Source organism: Elephas maximus, chromosome 21, assembly GCF_024166365.1.
Source record: "Elephas maximus indicus isolate mEleMax1 chromosome 21, mEleMax1 primary haplotype, whole genome shotgun sequence".
NCBI lineage: Eukaryota > Metazoa > Chordata > Mammalia > Proboscidea > Elephantidae > Elephas > Elephas maximus.
In genome coordinates, this window is record NC_064839.1 from 15,533,578 (window position 1) to 15,550,118 (window position 16,541).

Genomic DNA, 16,541 nt, shown 5'->3' on the forward strand with positions numbered 1-16,541 from the left:
TGGAATACTACTCAGCCAGTAGAAGAAATGAAGTCTTAATACATGCTACAATATGGATAAAACTTGAATATATTATGCTGAGTGAAATAAGTCCATCATAAAAGTACAAATATTGTTTATATATATACATACATATACATATATAAAGATAAGAGATGGCAATGTATAAAGAACAAAGTTTATTAGTGGTCACCAAGGGTAGGAGGGATGGTGCAGTGTATTAATTACTTTTCTGTGTGGTCTTTCGAGCCATGGTCTTATAACTCCCACCCAGGTGACTGTGTGATAGGGTAACTGTGGCCTACTAAGGGGACTGGTCAGTTTTGTCTTAAAAGAGAACCAATTCCAGAGCAGAGAGAAGGAGGCGAGGACCACCAAGGAAAGAAAAACCAGAAGAGACCCAGCAGCAGAGAACAGCTTAGTGGGCTTTCTGGCCCATGGAGAGAGAAAGCTGAGTGCCTTTGGGAGAGGCATGCCTGCAAACATGGTTGGGAAGAGGCGGTCCTGATGGAAGAACTGTACCTTGAGTGTTCCTGAGTCTGAAATGTAACTGTTACTTCCCCAATAAACCCCATAATCGTGAGTATGGTCTGAGTTGTATGTGGCCACTGCAATGAATTATCGAACTCAACAAAGAAGTAGAGAGTGCCGTGGGAGGGAAGTTGGTGTCAGAATTGGTAAAGATGGCCAAGAAAGGAGGCATGTCTGACCTCCGCCTCACAGAAATCTGCCTTGGGCTGTTGATCTTGGTTCTCCTGCCCCCTTGTGAAGTTATAGGTCGGATACTGCCCCCAAGCCATTTTTACAGAGGGGGAAAGGAGGGGTTAATGGTGATGGAAAAATCGCATTAAGGGTATGGTTGCACAGCCAATTATTGTAATTGCTGTCAATAAGTTGTACGCCTGTAAAAAGTTGAACTGGCAAAAGTTGTGTAATAGATATATTTACAACAATGACAAAAACAAAGAGTAGCTGGTGAGGTGTTTATGTACAACCAAACACCTCATGGGATTTGGTTCCTTAGTTTGGAGGCTTAGGGTCATGTTTTTATAGGCCATCCCAGTTAAAAAAAAAATAAAAATCTTAAGTGGCCTAATAACGTGTTTAGTGCCTCTGTTCTACCTTCGAGTTCCATGTATAGTGCCTAGGGTCTTAAAAGTTTGCAAGCCACCATCCAAGGCATGACAGTTGGTCTCCATTTGCCTGGAGCAACAAAGGAAGAAGGAGAGTAAAGTATAGGAGGAGGCTATGGATGGTGTGATTAATTGTCTCCGTGAACAACTGCCTCCCTTGCCACGAGACCAGAAGAACTGAATGGTGCCCAGCTGCCATGACTGAACACTTTGATCAAAGATTCCATAGAAGAGTCCTGCTCAAAGGGGAGAAAATGCAGAACAGAATTTCAAACTCTCATGGACTCCAGACTTTCTAGAGCCAAGGGGCCTGGATGAACCCCTGCAACTATTGCCCTGAGATAATCATTAAAACTTAAACCAAAAATATCCCCTGAAGTCTTCTTAAAACCAAACAATAATTTAGTTTTACTAGTAAAAAATGTTCTACCTTGAGCATTATGCTCTTTTAAGAGCTATCTATACAGGATCAAATTGATAACAGCAACCCAAAAGATTAGACAGGAACCTTAGGGGGCAGTGAGTTTACGTTAATGGAGGGGGAACAACTCAGAAAAGGAAAGTGAGAATGGTTGTACCACTCAAAGAATATAATCAATGTCACTGAATTGTACATTTAGGAACGGTTTGAATTGGCACATGTTTTGCTGTGTATAGTCTCAGCAACAACAACAAAATAAATCTGAAAAAAAAAAAAGGCGGCTACAAGTTTATACTGAAGGGCCATGTGGGGGGGGGCGGCGCATAAAGCAGAGGAAATGGCAAAGCAGGGTCTCTACAACAGCCAGGAGCCTGTCATTCAAACCAGCCAGACTTGCCAGCCCACCCGGTAATGAGTACTCTGCCACACTAGGCAGTGAAGGCTGCAATTTATACATTAGCTCAGAATAATCACTTTCCAGACAGAAACGACTTGCTGAATGGCAGCGAGCATTTAGCAGGATCCTCTGATCACTGACTCAGTGCGCTGAGCAGGCAGGAATGGCTTCCAGGAGGGCTAGACATAACAGAGAGCCCTGGAGCTGACAGGCGGAATGGATGCTGGTGGGGGGATAGGTGAGGTGGTCTCAGCATCACCTAGGCCTCCAGTCTGACACTTCTCCCGCAGCACAGTCCTGAGCCCCTACCCATTTTACAGATGAGAAGCCTGAGGGCAGGGCCCACATCTGTGGCCCTGTGCAGCCCAGCCCAGAGGCAGACACACAGTTGGCATCAAGTAACACTCCCTGCACATTGGTGATGGCCTCACAGGAGGGCGCTGACCCTCAACAGCCCACCATACCCACACACGCAGCCCACACCTCCGCCATCCATGCCAGGCAGTGACAGCCACGGGGGCCAAAGCCTCGGATGTTTTAGCAAAGCTAGAAATTGGAATTTCAAGATTAACCAACCGTAGACCAGACAAACACTGACCACTAGTCCGTATCTCTGGCTCTGGAGCCCCTTCCCAATCACAGGTACCAGGAGCAAGTACAGAGCATGCCTGTGGATGGGCCTGGCCACTAACCCTCTTCTTCCTCTTTCCCTCCTTCCCACCAACAGGCCCAGCCCTGGCCCCCACCCACGGCACCCCCCAGCCGGCACAGTAACCCCAGGGAGTGCTCTTACTTTCCCATCCAGGTGGCATGGCTGGCAGGAAGCCTGGGCACAAACACGGTTGACTTCCCGGTGTCGACGTCAATCATGCCGTAGCAGTCTGGCTCGGTGACACCAAATGCCCAGTGAAAGAAGGACTCCTGGGGCAAGAACAAGATCCCAGTCAGCGGGACAGACATGGGGCACAGGAGGGGGGTGGGGCACTGCATGGAGCATCTTCCTACCTGCACCCCACAGAGCCCGCTCCTCTTGGGAACTGCCCCCCAGTCTCACCCAGTCCTCCCACCTCAGCACTCTGTTCCTCGCTTCACTGACAGGTGTCCCTCTTGTCCCTCCATGAATCAGCAGGGGGCAGCCTGTGTCACCTCCACCCCTGCTTGGAGTCTTATCTGATGATGTGGGTTTCATGTACAAGCCCAGCCTCACTCCCGTGCTCACTGCAGCCCCCATACCCAGTGGCCCAGGACACGTCACGGGTCTGGCTCAGTCCTGCCTGTGCCCCTCTGCCTCTCCTGCTGCCCACAGGCAGGCAAGGCACCTCCCTGACTCAGACATCTGCACTAAATCAATTCCTCCTTTTAGGACTCCTTACTTCCTTCTCCCGCCCCCGAGGCAGCTGATGACGTTCGTGTTTAGCAATAAACACTGAGCTAAAACAGCTTCATAAAGGTAGGAAGTGGAGAAGGATCTCTCCTAAAATTACCCTCCTATAACATCAGTAAAGGAGCCAACAGCTGACTTTAGGAAAATGGTTTTTAAACCACAGGATATGTAAACCTCAGGAGACACCGACTATTCAAAAACAAACTTACTTCAACCTCCATAAAGGAACCCTGGTGGCGCAGTGGTTAAGCACTCAGCTGCTAATGGAAAGGTCAGTCATTCGAACCCACTAGCCACTCCCGGGAGAAAGATGTGGCAGTCTGCTTCCGTAAAGATTACAGCCTTGGAAACCCTATGGGGCAGTTCTACTCTGTCCTACAGGGTTGCCAGGAGTCAGAATAGTCTCAGTGGCAAAGGGTTTTTTTTTAAACCTCCATGTCCCTGGCAGCCAGGGGGTGGCAGGCTCGCAATCACTAGGCTTGTAGCTACATGAACAAGGTAGCAGAGGGACAGGGCCCTTTGGCCAGGAGGTGCTTTCAGTCAAACACATAGCAGTCACTTCCAGCACTAGGTCTCTGTGTGGACACAGTCAGGTGGGGGAGGCCACCTCTGCCACCTCCTCTCACCACTCGGCTCTCCTCGCACGCCCTGTCTCCTTCTAACCTGGACAGCATGTCCACTGGGCACTGCCCACCTCCAGGCCTAGCATTTCCAGTGTGGCCAGGCCCAGCTCTGCATGTGGGAGGGAGGAGAAAACAGCACTGACTTGGGGTCAGAAAACAGGGTTCTAATGCCAGCTTCATCCTCCGAGCCTTGGTTTCCTCATCTGCAAAGTGGGCACAGTGTTAGGGATAGACAAGAGCAGGCCTGGCTCAAAACCTCCCTGGCTTCCTGTGTGAGCCCCTTGGTTGGTTGTCCCTGCTCCTAGTTTCTGGGGACCAGGCACTGCCAGGGATTCTCAGCCAAGGATGCCGTATCTATGCTGGCTTCCTGAAACTGGGCCACCCACCACCCTCCAGGTTCCAGAGCCTCAGGGAGTCCCAGGACCATTTCCCAGGTGGTCACAGGGTCAGTGCTGGCCAAATCGGGATGAAAGTCCGGGCCTCTGACTCCTGCTTAGTGCCCAGACACACTGCCATGGTCACACCCCCGCTAAAAGACCTCTGCAGCCTCACCTTCTTCCTGAAGGCAAAACCAGGCCCAGGGTCTCAGCCTCCCCATCTGCACATCTGCCGCTCCCCAGCCATGGACAGTTGCCCACCACTCTCTCTGCTCGCCCTCCTCCCACCTGTCAGAATTCACCTTCAAGGCCCACACCAGATGCTGTCTCCTCCATGGAGCCCTGCCTGCTTGCTCCCCAGAAATATCTTTCTGAGCTCTGAACTGAGAGAGCTGAGGCTGGCTGCTGACAGCTGTCCCTCCCCCATACCACCCCTGCCTGGCATATGGACTCCACCAGGCCCAATGCCGGAGGCAGGCAGTCAGGCCCACAGGAGGCCCATGCACGCTCAGAGATGGGGAGACCGCCAGGACAGGCTCACCTGGCGGAAGAGGACCCCGGTGTCGGTGCAGTAGCGCTGCGTCTGCTCTCCGCCCTGCAGCAGCACCACAGAGCCGGCCTGCACGGCTGAATTCTTTCGAAGACGCTCACACAGGCGCCGCCGGTTCAGGCCAAAGAGTGCCAGTGGCACCTTCAGGGTTTCGTTCCCCAGCCAAAATGAAGGTCTGCAAAGACAGGAGGACACACGGCCACTTGGCTTTTGGTCAGCATGAAGCACTGCCCATCACCCATGGCTGAGATAATGGGAGGGACAAGGCTGCCATGGGACCCCCACGGGCACATGGCGAGCAGCCTGAGCTCAACCCGCTTGTGACCCAGAAACGGCCCATCACTGGGCTACCTAAGGACCACAGGGGGTCAACCACACCCTCTCCTGCGGCTCCTGAGCATGTTACCCACAGGTGTGGATGAGGAACAGCTGGGTGTGGTTAACCCAAGTGGGCAGGTGAGGTCCGTGGAGGTAAAGCCTGTCACGCTTTCAAGAGACGCACACACTCAACTCCCACCCTCAGGGAACTTCCAATCCGGCCCAGACGATACTGAATCCCTCGACCTGCGTGCTGGCTGCCACCGTCTCTGCAAACCACAAACCCCTTGACCTTCCTCAACACACGTCTTAGTTATCTAGTGCTGCTGTAACAGAAATACCACAAGTATTTGTTGATGTCTTCAACCAAAAACCCACCCACCGCCATCGTCGATTCCGACTCATAGCGACCCTATAGGACAGAGCAGAACTGCCCCATAGAGTTTCCAAGGAGCGCCTGACAGATTTGAACTGCTAACCTCTTGGTTAATAGCCGTAGCACTTAACCACTATGGCAGCAGGGTTTCCATGGCTTCAACAAACAAGTTTATTCTCTCACAGTCTAGTAGACCACAAGTCCGAATCCAGGGCGCCAGCTCCGGGAGAAGGCTTTCTCTGTCGGCTCTGGAGGAAGGTCCTTGTCGTCAATCTTCCCTGATCTAGAGGTATCTCAGCACAGGTCCCCAGGTCCAAAGGACGCACTATTCTCCTGGCACTACTTTCTGGGTGGTAGTAGGTCCCTCTCCTCTCTGCTCCTCTCTCTTTCATAACTCAAAAGATACTCAAGATACAACCTAATCTTGTAGGTTCACTTGTGCCTCTAATCCTGCCTCATTAACATCACAGAGGTTAGGATTTACAATAGGATAATCACGTCAGATCACAAAATGGTGGACAATCACACAATACTGGGGATCATGAGCTAGACAAGTTGATACATATTTTGGGGGGACACAATTCAATCCATAACAACACACACGGGGCACCCAACACCAGGCCCAGCAAGGACGAGCTGAGTGGCAGGGCGGGGGGGCGGGGGCGGGGGAGGGGGTAGGGCCACAGCAGGACAGACTTGGTGAGCAGCAGCCCCAGGTATGCACACACTCAGGAGAGCTGAGGACCCCCAAAAGGGATGGAGCTGCTGAGCAGAGCCAGGCCTGGCAGAGTGGGAGATGTCTCTAATCCCCACCCTGCTTGCTTCCCTTTCCACTGAGGAAACAGGTGCACTTGAAGGGACAAGCTTATCCTCCCTGCCTCTGGACCCTCCCGTCTCAGCTGCTCCTCGCTGAGGCTTTCTCCTCCACTCTGTGCTGCTGCATCCATTTTCCCCTCTATGGGATCCTTCTCAGCATCCAACCCATAACCAAACCCATTGCCATCGAGTTGATTCCAACTCACAGCAACCCTCTAGGGCAGCTTAGAACTGTCCCATAGGGTTTCCAAGGAGCAGCTGGTAGATTCGAACTGCCAACCTTTTGGTTAGCAGCCAAGCTCTTAACCACTGCGGTGCCACCAGGGCTGCTCTCAGCATCCAGGCATACAGTAATGCCACAAGCTTAAAAAAGAACTTCCCTTGACAGCCCCCAGAAACCAAACCCACTGCCTTTGAGTCAACAGTGACCCCATGGAGTTTCCAAGGCTGTAAACCTCTACGGTAGCAGACTGTCACAGTTTTCTCCCACAGAGCCGCTGGTGGTTTCGGACCACCAACCTTTCAGTTAGCAGTCCATTGCTTTAATCACTGTGCCAATAGGGCTCCTTCCTTGACCTCTATCCTCCTCCTTTTCTCTCTCCCCTTCTCAGCAAACATCCTGTAAAGAGTCATCCAAGCCCACCATCCCAAGGTCCTCCCTCAATCCACCCCAGTTAGGCCCCAGCCACAGCCACACTGCAGCCAGTCAGCCCACAGTGACCCCCACGCTGCTGAATCCACTGATGAGGTCCCAGTCCTCTTGGCCTCTCCATGCCTGTGATCCTGGGGCCACTGTCTGTGTGGCAACCCCACTGAGCACTAGCCCCTGCAGGTTGCCTCCACCCTCAGTCTCTCTTCCACCTCACCTCAGCCCTGGGACCTCTTCCCTTACCACACTCCCTGCCCTAGCACAGCTGACCCTACCCCAGCCCTCCCCCTTACTGTACTCTCTGCACCTCAGGCCCATGGTAGCCCATCCACGTGACATCTCTCAGATGTCAGTCAGCTCAAACCAAACAGGCACAACACAGCCCTAGACCCTGCCTCCCTCCTCCCACTGAGTGCGCTCCTTCCCCAGTGTTCCCCACCTCACCTCGGGCTAAGGAACCTGTGCCCTTGAAGTTGCTCAGGACAAAGCCATGAGGTCATCCTTGGCTGCTCTCAGTCCATTCCACCTCCAATCCGTCAGCAATTCCTGCTGGCTCTAACTTTAATATACACCCAGAACATGGCAGCTTCTTCCCATTCCCATGACCACCTCCTGGTGTGGTTCATCCCATCTCCTGCCTGGACATCCACAGGGATCTCTCAACTGGCCCAGCTTCCCCCACAGCCTAGACTCCACCCACTGCCAGAGTTATCCTTTAATCAGACCAGGCACTGCCCTGCTCAAACCCCTCACTCCCTCCCTATTGCACTGAGAACAACGTATCCCCCAGGCTACAAGGCACTGAGGGGTCTGGCCCAGCCCACTTACCCCCTTGCCCCCTCGCTCCAGCCGCGCAGACGTTCTTGAGGTCTCCTGAACACCAAGAACTTTCCACCTGAGAACCAAGCTACTGCTCTCCCTGCCAGGAATGTTCTCCTCGACGCCCTCAAGGTTCACTCTCTTTGGGGAAGCTTTTCCTCACCACCCATCTAAACCACCCCAGCCACACCTTATCCCCTTACTCTGATTCCTTTCTCTTTAGTACACTCACCCCTATCCCACGCTCACCCCTACCCGGCGCTCACCCCTAACCCAGTGCTCACCCCTACCTCAGGCTCACCCCTGCCCCACCCTCACCCCACCCTGAGCTCACCACTACCCCAGGCTCACCCCTGCCCCACCCTCACCCCATCCTGAGCTCACCCCTACCCCGCACTCACCCCTGCCCCACCCTCACCCCTACCCCGGGCTCACCCCTACCCCAGGCTCACCCTACTCCACACTCACCCCTATCCTACGCTCACCCCTACTTAACACTCATCACTACTTAACATTATATATTCTTTTGCTTGTTGTCTCTCCAGCTAAAACATCAGCTCTGTGAGGGCACGGACTTCCTCTTGTTCCTGGCACCTAAAACAGTGCCTGGGACAAGGCAGATGCTCAGTACCTCTAAAAGGAACAAATTAATGGAGGCAGGCAGGACAGCCCAGAGCTGCTGCCATCACAAGGCAAGAGGGGAGAGGCCACTGCCTGGTGACTGCAGTGAGGGGGCTGGCGGAACCTTCCCTCTCAGCACGGCAGCCACAAAGAGGCCTCGGGCGCCTTCTGCCTGGGACCCTCACGGTAGACGGATGGGAGTGAATTCGTGGACCCTGAGACACATGAGCAGGTGACGCCCTCTCTATACCCTATGGCGTAGTTTTCCCTGGCTTTGCTATTTAAGCCCTCCCCACCCCCCACTGCCTGGTTTATTTTTCCCCTCAGCACTAGGGTGGGGCTTCCTCCACTGCCCTCTGGGTCCATTCTGTACCCTGTGCTGGGCCCCGGAGGCCACCACGTGGACATCATCAGTAGGCTCTCTAGGCTCTGGCCTCCAGGTGGGCTCGGCCGATGGAAGCAGGGCAGCGGCAAGGTGAGAGGATGGGCAGAAGCTGTATTCCCCGAGCCCCTCCCTGACGAGCCATGCCATGGCCCGGGCACTCCACTCAGGGCAATCCCTCGGGCAAGGCTGCCTTTTCCAACGGCACAGCTTTGACTGGTTCCTGACCAGCGTCCCTGCTCCTCTCTCCTGGTTCCCTTCACCTGCCCCCAGCTCCATAAGCGTCCTGCGCTGAGCTCTCGGCACTCAGCCCTCTGAGTGAACTATGCTTCACCAGCTCCCTGACCGAACCAACACAGGTCACCTTTAAACAGAAGTGAAGCGTGGGCTTATGGGTATTCACTGGTTGTCTGTCTCTGCCCATCAGAATGCAAACTCCATGAAGGTAGAGATCCGTGTCTGCTCTGGTCACTGCTGCATCCCAGTGCCTAGAGCCTGCTTGGCACACAGCAGCTACTCAGTATATACTTGCTGAATGAGCCAATGCCACAGTTTGCACAGGGGTCACACACAGCCGTGCTAATCAGGAGGTGCCAGGGCAGCCTGAGTGCCACAGCCGGCCCTGGGGCCTCAGGCCGGCCTCCCAGGCATGTGCCCCAGCACCGTCCTGGTAGACATGGGCAGCCAGGGCTTCCTCTAAGCTGGGCTGCTTTTCTACTGCCATCAGCCACTAAGGGTTGGGAGAGGGGCCTCTTGAGATGAAAGGGCAGAAGGGACACAATGACAGCATATACACATGTCTGCGCCCCAGCTGGCTCCACAGTCAGGAACTGAAAGTGCAGCCGCCAGCACCCATGCATGGGATCCCCTCAGCCCTCCACGTCCCTTGCCCTCTCTCAGTAAAGCCCACAGGGGAGGGGGAGGAGGAAGGGCAGTACAGGGAAGAAACACATCTCTGCAGACTCCCCAAGAGCACAGAGGGAACCACACTGAGGCCACTGCTGCAGGAGGCCTCAGCCAAAGGTACCCCAGGTCCACCTGTGCCTGTCACCCAACCACCTTGGCCCACCCGGCCCGCAGAGCCTAGCCCTGCCCCCCATCTCCCACTACTCACTCTCCCTCTGCCCTGGATTCCTCCCTTAAACACACCAGGTGCCCAACCCACCTGCCTGGCACTGCACCCTCAACTGGACGGCTCTCAGAAGGCTGCAACTCCTCTTGTCCACAAGGCTTCCGAGAGGCCTAACTCCCTCAGGGCACCTAGACTGCCCAGGTCAAGACAAGAAACCTGAGAAGGTGCCCCTGCTCGACCAGTCAGCTGCAGCTGTGAGGGGAATCTACAACGATGCTTGTCCTTCCACAGGGCACAGTCAGGACAGGGCACCCTAGGCCCACTCCCATCCTGGGCTCTAGGCATGGCTGAGCCACCAGGTGGAGTGACATGCTGCCACCCCCAGAATCACAGTTTATAGAGACACGCCCTTTGATTTCTCAGAGCATAAACCAAACCCCTAGAGAGACTGTCAGGCCCAAAGCCAAAGCCATGACTTCTCCCTGCAAATTCAGCAAAAGCAGCAGCAATAAAACATCTCCAGCTGGATTCTGCCTGAGCGTTTGTTAACTGGCTCCCGAAAGTTAAAAGCCAAAAGCCATGTCATCCCCAAGTCCCAGCATACATAAGGCGTGCTTGATTGCAAGTGGCCAAAAGCCCACACCATGCTCCATTACCTCTCTGCTTCGAGGACAAGCAGCAGAGGCCAGCAGACCAGCAGGCACCACGTGGCCAACAGGCCCACAGAGCAAGACCCCATCTAGCACTCCCCCCCATCCAACCACCAAAAACCAAACCCATTGCCATCGAGTCCATTCTGACTCATAGGGACCCTACAGGACAGAGGAGAACTGCCCCCTAGGGTTTCCAAGAAGCGGCTGGTGGATTCAAACTGCCGACCTTTTGGTTAGCAGCTGAGCTCTTAACCACTTTGCCACAAGGGCTAGAAGACAGTAATCAGTCCTGGGCGAGACCAGATGACCAGGAGTGGGGCCAGGTCCCCAGGGAGCGTGTGATCCGCTGCTCCTGCTATTCATCCCTGCCCCCACTCAGCCCTGTGACCCCACCTCAGCACTGAACCACCTTCTCCTCTCCCCCTCAAAGGCCACCTCCAAGGTTCTTACCCAAGGCTCACAGGACCCTGGGGATCCATGCAGAGAAATCAGGGGCTCCATGAACCTGGGTGGAAACAAATCATACCTCAATTTTCTCTAACCTCTAATTCAAATTTACGTTTCCTTCCAATTAGAATGTAAATAAGGAACAGGGCAGCATCCGCAGCACATGGGAATCTGTCACCAAGAGCAACCACAGATATTTTCATATCACATTATTGTTGCAATATCTCAAACTATCAGTTACGTTTGTCACTACTTCAAAATTAAGGTGGTTATTAGACCTGCTGCTAGATTTTTATTATTTAATAGGATAATAAAGGGGTATATATTACCATATCGCAAACTTGTTTAACATTGTGTTAACTGTATTTCAATATAATTGGTTTTCCTTGTAATCCACTGTGTTTTATTTCATGCATTTAAAAACACTATGCTGAGAAGTGTCCATAGATTTTACCAGATGCCACTGGGGTCCCTAGCACAGACAAGAGCAAGATCCTACACGAGAATTAGAAGCCTCTCCTGGATGTGGCTGCGCTGCTAAGCTTCTGGCAAGAGGTCAGCCAGGGACAGGCTGTTTTCTCACCTGCAGTGTGATTAATTACTTTTGCATGTAGCCTTTCTAAACCATGGTCTTGTGGCTCCCACCCCAGTGACTGGATGGGGCTGTGCAAATAATTGTGGCCCACAGAGGGGAATGGTCAGTTTTGCCTTAAAAGAGAGCCAATTCCAGAGCAGAGAGGAGAAGCCCACCACCAAAGAAGGGGAGATCAGCAGCAGAGACCCGGCATAGGAGAGGGTGCGTTGGGCTTCCCAGTCCATGGAGAGATGAAGCTGAGTGCCTTTGGGCAGAGGCCTAGGGCCCGGGAGAGGCGTGTCCACAGCCAAGAAGAAGCTGTCCTGATGGAAGAACTGTATGCTGAGTGTTCCTGGAGCCTGAATTGTAACCTGTTACTTCCTTAATAAACCCTATAATCGTGAACGTGGCCTGTGAGCTCTATAAAGCCACAGCAATGAATTATCAAACCCAGCAGAGAAGTGGGAAGTACTGTGCAAGGGATGGTTGGTGTCAGAATTAGTGAAGATGGTGGAAAGGGGAGGCTTGTCTGGCCTCCGCCTCATGGGAGTCGGCCTTGTGCTGTTGATCTTAGTTCTCCTTCTCCCTTGTGGGGTTGGAGGAGGTCAGACACTGTCCCCATGGTGTTTTTATATCACCTTACACCAGGCACCAGTCAGCAGGGCCAGCCCAAGCACCCTGGCTGTAGAGGGCCTTGAGCAGCTGGTGAGATCCCCCACTCAGCCTCCCTCTCTCCTGATGGGGTATGAGAGGCACGTGGGGACAGAGAGGGGGCTGTGTGGAGTCAGAATCAGGCCTGAGGGAGAGATGGGGGAAGGGGAAGGAGGCCCTCAGTGTCCAGCCTGCCTCTCACAGACTCACCCCAACCCCAGGTCAGCCCAAGACCTCTGCTCCCACAGCACAAAGGTCACATCAAGGTGAGTCCTACAGACACTGTCCCTCCAGAAGGATGCTGACTCCAGCACGACCTAAGACACAGCAGATATACACGGAGGTAGGCTCAGGTGGCTCCTCCTCCCAGAAGCCTTTCCTGATGCCCCTTCTCCTTCCCCGCAGTAAAGGTCTCCTGCTCAGAGCTCCAGAGAATCCCAGTTTTCCCACTGGCAAGACACTTTTCCACATCTGCTCCTTAAGGCTGGGTGAGGGGCTGCTTCCCTGCAGGCATCTGCCAGCATCCTCGGGGCCAGGGCCAACCTGTGAAAGCTGGATGAACAAGAGAGGCTTTCCTCTCAGTGAGTCCACACATCCACCCCTGCCGCTCTCCTGGGAGACTCTGAGTGGCTGAGGAAAGCGCTTGGGGGTAGGACAGGATTCGGAGAAGCAGGATGAAGAAATATCTTTAATTCTTTAACTGAGAGGCTCCAGGGAGCTGTCGTGCAGAGAACTCTGCTGGTGACAAGCAACCAGTGAGCTGCCCTGGGTGTGCACCTGCTGTGTCTTAGGTCGTGTGCTGAAGTCAGCATTCTTCTGGAGGGACAGTGCCTGGAGGAGTCATCCTGATGTGACCCTTGTGCTCTGGGAGCATAAGTGGCAAATTGACCTTGGGGTTGGGGTGGGTCTGTGAGAGGCAGGCTGGCCAGAGTGTCCCCTTTCCCTCCCCCATCTCCCCAAGCATGTGAACAGCTATGTTGGGGGACAACGGCATTCCAGGGCCAGAAGGTAAGTGACAAAGGGAGCAGGAGGAAGGCAAGAGCCTTGTGGGGAAGTAGATAGAGACAGAGCTGGGAGGTCTCGAGCCTGTCCACAGGAAGCTCAAGGAGGGGCTCAGGGAGGAGGCAGCACTCCCTCTGACTAAGTGCCATGGGGCAGGTCCCTCTCCCTAAGAGTAGAGGCAGGGAGCAATCTCAGTGCAGACCCTTTGTGGGACCCCCATCTGGCAGGGTGGAGCAGGATCAACCCTGCAACACCCCCCAGTGCAGCATCTCACATTTCGGATTGAATCTGAGATGCCAGTTTAGGGCTTTCATTGCCCTCAGATCACACGGAGCACACCCTGGCCAGCCGGGGCTCTCACAGACAGTCTCATCCCAGGCTCGGTAGGGCTGCACAGGCAGCCCAGTCTGACTTTCAGGCAGTCCATGGCCACAGCCTGACGCCTGGTCACGCCGGCCACCGGACCTGCCCTGTGAGTCCAGCTGTGAGGGCCAAGCCTTGCTGGAAACACACTCCAACCTCCTCCCTTTAAGGAAGCCATGGGCGCCAGAGCCAGCCTGTGATTGGTGCTCAGTAAAAGCTGGATGAACAAACCTCAGGCTCAAAGTATCCGGCAGGACAGCCCCATACCAGTCTGGAATGGTTCTTCTCAAGAAGGCCTTGTCGAGCTCTGGAAGCTTCCCATACCTGTCAGGTCTCCCTTCCAATAGCACACCTCTCTAAGATTTCTGTCACCCCTCACCCCTCAACTATCCCCATACCATGGCCCAGAGAATCAGCTTGTTCTCAACCTTATCTCTGCTAGAAGACCCCTTCTCCAGGATCCAGCCAGCTCCAGGCTCACTCCCATCCAACCACCTAACCTGGCTCCTCTGTACCTTGAGGAAAGCAGCAGGCCTCAGGCCAGCCAGGAGCCCTGAGCCCAACTGCAGCCCCTGGATCTCCCTGTGACCACCTGGGGGCAACAGACCCACATCTGGACACCAGCCTGCATCCACATGCTCACTCTGTTCTATATTCCAGGGCATCCGTTCAGGGACCTCACCCTGGGTTCCCTGGCACTCACCTGGGCCTTTACACCCACAGTCCCTGCCTGAGAGGTGTCACTGCTCAAGGACTAGCACAAGTGTCATCCAGAGCTTGAAGTCTTACCACATTCTCCTCGGAGCTCTGAACCCTTGCCCCTCCATGGCACACACCAAGACCAGAGGCAGATACCCAGATGACAGGGTCCCATGTGTCTGTCCCAGTGGCCTCTGAGCACCCCATGGCAGGCCCAGCATGGTTACTGAAATGCCCACTAAACCTTTGGAGAGTATGTTCTAAGTTCCCCCAACCTTGGCAGCCAACTGAGATTCCATTTTTTGTTAACCATTCTCTCCATCTCCCCAAACAAGAGGTGCATTCAGTCCACCAGTTCCTGATCTCAGCTCCCAATCAGGCACCTGGGGCACTGCCCCTCCCACCCCTACTCCTCCTAGCCCCGCTCCCACCCAGACTCCTCCTAGCCCTGGCACCACTAGGCACACATCCCTTCCCCACTACTGGGCCTCCCCCTGAATCCACATACAGCCCAGGGAAGGGATTACTCTAAAAATATCTGAAAAACCAGTGCCGACTCCTAGCGACCCTGTAGGACAGAGTAGAACTGCCCCACAGGGTTTCCAAGGAACGCCTGGCGGATTTGAACTGCTGACCCTTTGGTTAGCAGCTGTAGCACTTAACCACTACATCACCAGGGTTTCAAAAAAAAAAAAAAAGAAAGAAAAAGATCTGAGCAGATTAAAATCCTTCTAGAGCTCCAGCCCCTCAGGGCAAAGTCTGGGGAGGCCACCTGGGACACCAGGCCCAGGGAATACACCCTGCTCCTTCCTGTCCCCAGCACACTCTGAACTACTTGGTCTCTCAACCTTTGTTCGACGCTCCCTGATGTGAAAAATCTCCCCAACGCCTCCGTGGATCCAGCTATACACATTTTTTCTAGTAGGAGCACTCACCCAATTTTTAATTCAACAGAATTTATTTGGGCCCACTGTGTTCAAAGTACTCTGCTAGGGACGCCTAGCTGGGAACAGAAGGGTCCTGCCCTGACGTTCTAGAGGGGGAGAAGACGATGAACAAGTATATAGCTTATCAGGAGATAAGGGCTGCAAAAAGTGGCATAGGTTAGAGAAGGCCTCTGAGGAGGTGGCACTGGACCCTAAGGGATGTGGGGAAGTGCCCCGCTGAGGAAAAGGGATTCCAAGTCCACCTCAAAAACCGTCTCCCTGGGAAGCACCCGAGTCCCTGGCGCCCTCGCAACGCCGCCGTCCCAACTGAGAGCCGTGGCGGTGAACGCGCGTGTCGATCCCAGGACCCCACCTCAGCCGTACACAGTGGGGATGCCACACACGGGGGGGCCTGAGCGCCAGGCGGCCCCCTAAAATGAGTCCGGAGCGGGGCTGGAGGGGGGTGGTGCAAGAGCCAGCATGGACCACTGACTCGGAGCCGGAATCCGAAGACCCCGGGTTGGGAGACTGGAACCGCGGGAGGAAGCCAGCTGCCCGCGGCCACACAGCGAGCCCGGCCGGGGAGCGGGCCGGAGGCGGGGACTCTCACCCACGGCTCAGCCGGGAAGACCGAGGCCCCCTCTCCGCGCCCACCGGCAAGAGCGAGGGAGAAAAGCAGCACTCACCCTGCGGCCGCCGCCATGTCGACCCGACAAGAGTGTCACGTGAAGTGCTGCGTCAGCTGAGACCAGCCAGGTCTCCACTCCGGAGCGGCGGCCTGAGGGGCGGGGCGGGGCTGGGGCGGGGCTGGGGCGGGGCTGGGCGGGGCTGGGCGGGCCTGGGGCGGGGCCGGGGGCGGGGCCGGAAGCCCCTGCCCTCTGCGGGCGGCTCCCCAGGACAGGGGGGCGGGGCCACGGGGGCGGGGCCGGGAGCCACACGTGGGCCTGCGCCAGCAGGAGAGGGACGGAACCAAGGTGGAGGCGACATCCCAAGAAGTCGTAGGATGGGAGGGAGTGTCCCGAGGCAGTGTATCCCTGGATTCTAGCTCTGCTCCAACCCGGTGTCCCAACCCGCCCGGCCAGGAGGGAAGGACACGTAGGCGGGGTGGTGAGGGGTGGCCTCTGACCCAGTCTAGGGTCGGGACAGAGGTTATAGCTGTTGTTTAAGAGGGGAAACGGCTTGCGCAAAGATCGGGGCGATTGGAGGAACCTAAACGAAGGAGAGGAGGTGTGAGGAGTGAGAGGTGCGGACTCAGGGCAAAGGCCAGATCCTGTAGGGCGTTGAGTCT

At 54.9% G+C, this 16,541-nt stretch overlaps 1 protein-coding gene across 1 annotated transcript in view; it reads right to left on the reverse strand.

Moving 5' to 3' along the window:
* Positions 1-16,021, reverse strand: part of PEPD (peptidase D) — a 141,918-nt gene extending 125,897 nt beyond the window's left edge. Inside the window, exons 1-3 of the mRNA XM_049863712.1 lie at positions 15,940-16,021; positions 4,877-5,060; positions 2,745-2,872 (exon numbers count right to left, since the gene is read on the reverse strand). Of these exons, the coding sequence (XP_049719669.1) occupies positions 2,745-2,872; positions 4,877-5,060; positions 15,940-15,956 (329 nt within the window). The 5' untranslated portion in view covers positions 15,957-16,021. The remainder of the gene's footprint in view (positions 1-2,744; positions 2,873-4,876; positions 5,061-15,939) is intronic.
* Between the last annotated feature and the right edge of the window lie 520 nt (positions 16,022-16,541).